The 7,892-nt window shown below is 43.9% G+C and overlaps 1 protein-coding gene across 1 annotated transcript in view; it reads right to left on the minus strand.

Annotated features, from left to right (window-relative positions):
- Positions 1 to 7,184, minus strand: part of LOC109078036 (E3 SUMO-protein ligase RanBP2-like) — a 42,571-nt gene extending 35,387 nt beyond the window's left edge. The window contains 5 exon segments of the mRNA XM_042763257.1: positions 403 to 627; positions 694 to 846; positions 1,932 to 2,043; positions 2,135 to 2,202; positions 6,972 to 7,184. Coding sequence (XP_042619191.1) covers positions 403 to 627; positions 694 to 846; positions 1,932 to 2,043; positions 2,135 to 2,202; positions 6,972 to 7,043 — 630 coding nt within the window. The 5' untranslated portion in view covers positions 7,044 to 7,184.
- Positions 7,185 to 7,892: the final 708 nt, after the last annotated feature.

Below are 7,892 nucleotides of genomic sequence, written 5' to 3' on the forward strand. Positions count from 1 at the left end.
TATTTTTTTGTTGTTGACGTTGCCGGTAATGTTGACTAATCATTTCAGCCCTAATGTTGATCAATGTTTCTTTGGGATTTAATTCTGTTGATCGTATCACACGATCGGATTAATTCACTCCATTCACACGAGTTACCGTTAAGTCGCCTTGACAAACTTCTCAAAGCATCAAAGTTGTGCTTACACGGACTCTGAATGGAGGCACAGAAATCTCTCAGGTTTTATTTAAATACCATCATGTTTTTGAAGATGAATAAAAGTCTCAGTGAACTATCTCTTTAAAGGTGAATCAGCTAAAAATAGCCAATGTACGAGACAAAAGAAAGATTGGTCAAATGAAAAGCTGTGACATGAATTAAAGCAGAGGTAGAGAAGCTGGCATGAGGAAGGACGATGCTGTACCTGCAGGGTGCTGACCAACAGCTGGTACCACTCCAGACAGTGTCTCAGGACGCCGGTCTTCTCCACGGCCAGGCAGTGTTTGACGGCGTCCTCCAGCCGGCCCTCGGCGCTGTAGAGCTGCACCAGCTTCTGGTTGATGTAGGTGTCGGCGGGCCGCAGCTTGAGCTCCGCCTGCAGCAGCTCGTACAGCTGGTTAGAGCCGCTCTGAGCGCTCAGAAGCTTCTCCTGCGGCAGAGAGGATGTGTGAGATGCAGCACAGCGGACATCTGCAGCTCTTTAGCTCACACTCACCCTCAGATTGAAGACGGCCGGGTGTCCCGGCAGAAGCCTGGCCGCTTTCTCCACCCAGAACTCGGCTCGACTGTCGTGCTCGGGTTTACTGCACAGCAGCTCTGCCACCTTCAGGACCAGATCGTGCTGAGCCGGATTCAGATCCACCGAGCGCTAAGAGTCAAACAAACACCATCATTACATCACACACACGCCTTCCTCTGACCTCAGCGGCGCACTGAAAGGTAAAGAGCACACTTGACCATGGGGTACAGTGACACTCAGGAAGTGACAGAAACTGGAAGGAGAGTGCAGTGTGTGCAGGGAAAGGAGTAAACACAGCTCAGATGAAGCGTCTCAGTCTGATGCAGGTCTCTAGACTAACTCTAGACTAACTCTCAGCTGCTTGCATGAGCACATGATGTTGCACACAGGATTAATCATGCAGTTTATAGTTATATGGTGTGGCAAGAAAAAGTGGTTAATGTTCAACCTGTTCTTTTTCCATCAGTATTGTTTGTGAACTGAATTTTGCGAACTTTTGCTGTTATAAGCCAGGCTTTGGACACTTTCACTTTTGCGACCTTGGTGTCACGTTTTTACAAGAATTGTCTGTTGTGCTTACATCTACACACCTTTCACTTTATAAGACTAAAACAAATGTCTGATGGATACTGTGACAGGTCTCCTGTTCTTCCTGCTACGGTCGGTCGGTGGGTGTGGTTGGGAGACTCAGCAAGTGAACAGTGTGCACCTGTTCTTAATATAAAGCTCAGGCTCTGTGGGCATGAGGTGGCTTCATCCTAGCAGTGTTTGTTTGAGTTTGGTCTTTATTCATTTAAACTTGGTTCTGTCTGATGCTTTGTTTGGTCATGTGTCTGGCAGAAATTGTGTTTGATTGTATTTTTCTATTTATGTTAATAAATATCTTTGAGTTTCAACTAACCCAACCTGACTATGTCCTCCAATCTTCTGTCATGGCTTTGAACCGGTCGTGACAATGGATTCATCGTTATTCTTAATTGAAAAGCTGAACAATAAAACAGTAGACTACCATGACAAACTCCCATGAAAACCAACATGTTCACTTCTGTGGATGAAGCAGCGGTCTTTTACTTTACGGTCACTTGAAAACAGCCTGTTATCACTGCGTCCGGACAGCACACGAACCACAGAAAAAGATGACTTATGCAGGATCACATTAAACTCAAGAGCATGCATTAGCAGAACATGTGAGAGCAGACGAGGAGAGTCCAAACCTTGTAACATCCCACAGCTTTGTCTGTTTCGCCGTCACGCTCAAACAGCTGCCCGAGGAACTTGTGCGCTTTAGGATCCTTCGGCTGGACGGTCAGATACTCCGAAACATGTCTGCCATTGAAGTGTGTGAGAGAGAAACATCAGCTCATCCGAGAGGAACCAGACACCAGACAAATCAGCAAGAGCACCGAGACCAGCCTACCTTTTAGCCAGCTCATACTCCTTAGCCTCAAAGAAGAGCTTAGCAAAGAGAAATCCTTTGACGGGCTTCTGCAGAAACAATCACAGCACAGGGTCATGACACAACACCCCTGCAAACCCTAATCACAGGAACTAGATCAGGATAATTAGCTGAACAGATAGGCCTACTCTCTGATTAGTGTTCTAAAACAGAAGCAGTAACAGTGTAAAGTATACACACAATATACATATGCATGTCTTTTCAATGCTATGGTCTTTGTGTAGACATTAAAGATGGATCTAGTAAGAGTGTTAATTTCAGCATCTACTAATACATTTTTAATGAGCTATGAACTAACTTTAATGATCATCAACATATAATTCATATTTAATATTAATATCTTTATTCATGTACAATGTATGGTTCAGTATTGTTTTTAAAGCACTATTTTAGCTCCCTTTCAGTATGCATTTAAAAACTCTTTCTGGGTTAATGAATCTGTATCAGTCAGTGTGTGTGGAGCAGCCTAACTATCTGTAACACCCCCCCATCAGACCAGCCCTAGTCCAGAACATGCTGCAGCCTTCACACACGCTATAACACACACACGCTATAACACACACACAGATTCACCACACTGTAACACACACACGCTGTAACACACACACGCTGTAACACACACACGCTGTAACACACACACGCTGTAACACACACACACACACTCACCACACTATAACACACTCACAGATTCACCACACTGTAACACACACGCTGTAACACACAGGCTGTAACACACACACGCTGTAACACACACACACGCACCACACTTTAACACACACACGCTGTAACACACACACGCTGTAACACACACACGCTGTAACACACACACGCTGTAACACACACACGCTGTAACACACACACGCTGTAACACACACACGCTGTAACACACACACGCTGTAACACACACACGCTGTAACACACACACGCTGTAACACACACACGCTGTAACACACACACGCTGTATAACACACACACGCTGTAACACACACACACTCACAGACTCACCACACTATAACACACACGCTGTAACACACGCGCTGTAACACACACACACGCTGTAACACACACACACTCACAGACTCACCACACTATAACACACACGCTGTAACACACACACGCTGTAACACACACACACACACTCACCACACGCTGTAACACACACACACGCTGTAACACACACACACACTCACAGACTCACCACACTATAACACACACGCTGTAACACATGCGCTGTAACACACACACACACTCACAGACTCACCACACTATAACACACACGCTGTAACACACACACGCTGTAACACACACACACACTCACCACACACACAGATTATTATGTAACACACACACGCTGTAACACACACACACACTCACCACACTATAACACACGCGCTGTAACACACACGCACGCTGTAACACACACACACACTCACAGACTCACCACACTATAACACACACGCTGTAACACACGCGCTGTAACACATGCGCTGTAACACACACACACGCTGTAACACACACACACACTCACAGACTCACCACACTATAACACACACGCTGTAACACACGCGCTGTAACACACACGCGCTGTAACACACACACACGCTGTAACACACACACACACTCACAGACTCACCACACTATAACACACACGCTGTAACACATGCGCTGTAACACACACGCGCTGTAACACACACACGCGCTGTAACACACACACACACTCACAGACTCACCACACTATAACACACACGCTGTAACACACGCGCTGTAACACACACGCGCTGTAACACACACGCGCTGTAACACACACGCGCTGTAACACACACACACTCACAGACTCACCACACTATAACACACACGCTGTAACACATGCGCTGTAACACACACGCGCTGTAACACACACGCGCTGTAACACACACGCGCTGTAACACACACACACACTCACAGACTCACCACACTATAACACACACGCTGTAACACATGCGCTGTAACACACACGCTGTAACACACACGCGCTGTAACACACACACACACTCACAGACTCACCACACTATAACACACACGCTGTAACACATGCGCTGTAACACACACACACTCTGTAACACACACACGCGCTGTAACACACACGCGCTGTAACACACACGCGCTGTAACACACACACACTCACAGACTCACCACACTATAACACACACACTGTAACACATGCGCTGTAACACATGCGCTGTAACACATGCGCTGTAACACACGCGCACAGACTCACCACACTATAACACACGCACACACACTCACACAAACACACACACACTCACAGACTCACCACGCTGTAACACACACACGCACAGACTCACCACACTATAACACACACACTCACACAAACACACACTCACTCACAGACTCACCACACTATAACACACACGCTGTAACACACACGCTGTAACACACACGCTGTAACACACACGCTGTAACACACACGCTGTAACACACACACACAGACTCACCACACCACGGTGTGCAGCATTCACACACACACACACACACAATAACACACACAGCACCAACACACACAATAACAAACACCCCACAATGGTCTATCAGAACCTGTCACTGTCCATTCATCTGAGCAGTGGTGCATGATGGGAACTGAACCTCACCCATAAAAACAATCTTCGGACAAATCATAGACAGTAAAAGAAATGGACACAGCGACCCCATTGGAACTCAATTGAGACAAGTGAAGCCCATTTTTAGTGATTTTTAGCACTTCGGTTTCTGACGCGCAGACTCAAACTAAGCTTGATGACGTCAGCAACCTGTCTGACAGATGTAAACCTTCTAGTAGCTGTTCGTGCAAACTGCCATCGTTAATCTTGCAGAGACGGCGAGCTTGAGCGGGGAGGTCTTTGGCGTGAGTGAGCAGGAGTAAGTATTCTGATTAATTATTTTGTATAGTATTTTAAAATGTAACGCCAGTACGCCATATCTCTTGACGTCTCCCCGATTGCCTGCGAGCTTCTCCTCCTGTCTGTACGGTAATTTCTCTACTGTGCGACAGAGAGTCGAGTGGTTATGACGCAATCGTTAGCCTATTTTTACAAAAACTGTTTCTACGGGGCCATAATGTAACATAGAAGGTAATGGAGCCCTTTATACATTGTCGTGTATCTTTAGAAATAAATAATGGACAAATGGAGTCTTTTAAACGCCTCAGATGTAAAATTATTCGCTGTCAAAGTGACGCCAAAATGAATGGGAGTCAATGGGATGCTAACGCAAGTGAAGTTCTGCTACAAGATGGCGGCACGCGGCCGACTTCAACTTCCGGTCGACTTCCTTACCGCCTGGGACAAATTCAATTCAATTCAAGTTCTTTTATTCAGCCATGATGTTATTCCAAACACACACACAAAAAAAAAAAAAAAAAAAAAAAAATCACATCCACACCAAAATAACACATTCAGTGCTGATTAGGAGCATGAGGAAGACAGCCGCCCCTTTTTCAATAATCTGATCTGGCACGAAACAGATGGCTCGTGGGGGGGGGTACAAGGTACAATATTATATCACATCTAAATAATTGACAGTTTCAAATCTGTCAAACATTGGTTCTTATGTTTCACTGCCTTCGTATTTTCCAAGTACGTTATTTTGAATTGAACAATGATTTCTGAACAATGTCCAAAGAGTTCCATAAACTGATCCAATCACAAGAAACCCTTGTTTTTGTGAGGTGTGTGAATACGGTACACTTCTGTTGTTACTGTCTGTGATCAGCTCAAATGTGTAATATTTTAAATTTGACCAACTCATTAAATTAAAGGTTGTATAGAGGGTTTGTTTGTGTGAGTCTCAGTTCTTCCTGGTTTCTTCTGAAGTAAGAACAGCCTCTCTGTGCATCATCACCCCTCACTTCAGGACCGTGTGTTAAATACAGAACAATTACACTCGAGGCTCCATCCAATGTGTGTTTAACGTTATAAAGAACACCAATATCTTTACTACCTTCACCTGTGATATGATCGATATGAAGCTTCCAGCTAAGTTTGCTCTCTAGGATAACCCCCAAAAATTAATTTCTGAAACACATTCAATATTTACATCCTGAATAACTAAATTAGTACATTCACATTTTCCCTTATTTCCAAAAACCATATATTTTGTCTTGTCCCAATTTAAACACAATTTATTATAATCAAACCATTTCTTTAATTCTGTCATTTCCCTTTCAATAATGGCCCTTAATTCGTTTAAATCTGTCTTGAACACAGTTGTGTCATCAGCAAACAACAAAAAACTCATGTCTTTGGAAGCCTCAAATACATCATTAATAAATAATATAAAAAGTTTAGGGCCGATTACAGAACCCTGGGGAATTCCTCATAAAACAGTTTTAGCTTCCGAGTTCTGGTTTTAAATTGAACATATCGGCTTCTATTACTTAAATCCAACACTATAAATCATCATCATCTTCTCGGGGGGTGAGATTAACATACTTCTGTTGAATAAAAACACCATCAGAGACCTGCCTACTTCATCAGCTCCATAACTGCGGAGTTATTAAAGCTCGAGCACTGGACGCGTCACATCCCTGACGCTCACTGTGTAGTGTTCACTCTCTAGTACTGAACACTGTATCTGACGGTGTAGTAGTCTCGAAGCTCTGAAGTTACAGACAGACACTGGAGGTGTGTCCTGTGCTTCAGAAAGCTCTCGGCGGTGTTTAACTTCTCTTATGAACGATGAACGCGCTTCTCGTGAATCTTCTAAACTTTCAGAGACAGGAGGCCTGCAGTGCTCTTCTTACCGCTTTCTGCGAGGGAGAGGCGCTCTGGACCGTAGAAATATAGCGCTCCACGTCCGCCTTCGTCCGCCTCATGCTGCTGTGTGCGAGTCTTCGGATCTGTTTCAAAAGTTCGTCATTGAAACGCGGACCAGCGCCTCCGATCCTCTCTGTTCAGGCGCGAAACACGCAATGGCGCTCTTCCTCTTCCTCCTCCTCCTCTTCTGCTGCTGCTGCTGCTGTGTGAGGGCGCGCCCCCTGCTGGCCCGGAGCCGCGTGCTGCTCACACATGAACTCAATTCTTTTAATCAGATCTGTTGCTTTTACATTAATATTTTCACGTTTTCACACCGTGTCTGTTAAATATGGTCTGTGTAGCACAGAGTCAGTGGTGGAGGAAGAACACGAATCAAGTACTAGAGTGAAAGTGCAGATACTCTAATATAAACATTACTCTAGTGAGACCGCTTTACTTGAGTCAAAGTGTAAAAGTATTTGATCTTAATGTCCTGAAGTATTAAAAGTAAAAAGTGCGGATCAATGAATATTTATTTTGTCATTTTTACTTTTACAAAAGTTACTTCGATACTTTTAAATGTAATGATTTGATATGTTTTCTCTAATCCTGCTGGTCTGCGGTGGGGTTTAGAATTGTGCTGTAAATACAAACACAACTTTAAGAGAGAGAGACGTTCATTTTGGGGGCAGGATGGACACTGGTAAATTAGACCATATTAACTGCATTAGAATTGGTTAATACTTTACTATAGGTTATTAGGGGTGGATCATTTTATCATTTGTTTATTATTCATGCAACAATACTAATTACTGTTATAGTTTCCATTAATAACCATTGCTATATGGATGATAACTTTATCAAGTGCTCTTATGAGTGTTTTTAGCATGACTTTGTTAAAGTTTACCTATTATACTTAATGAAACAGT

The sequence above is a fragment of the Cyprinus carpio genome, chromosome A9 (assembly GCF_018340385.1).
Source record: "Cyprinus carpio isolate SPL01 chromosome A9, ASM1834038v1, whole genome shotgun sequence".
NCBI classification, from domain to species: Eukaryota; Metazoa; Chordata; class Actinopteri; order Cypriniformes; family Cyprinidae; genus Cyprinus; species Cyprinus carpio.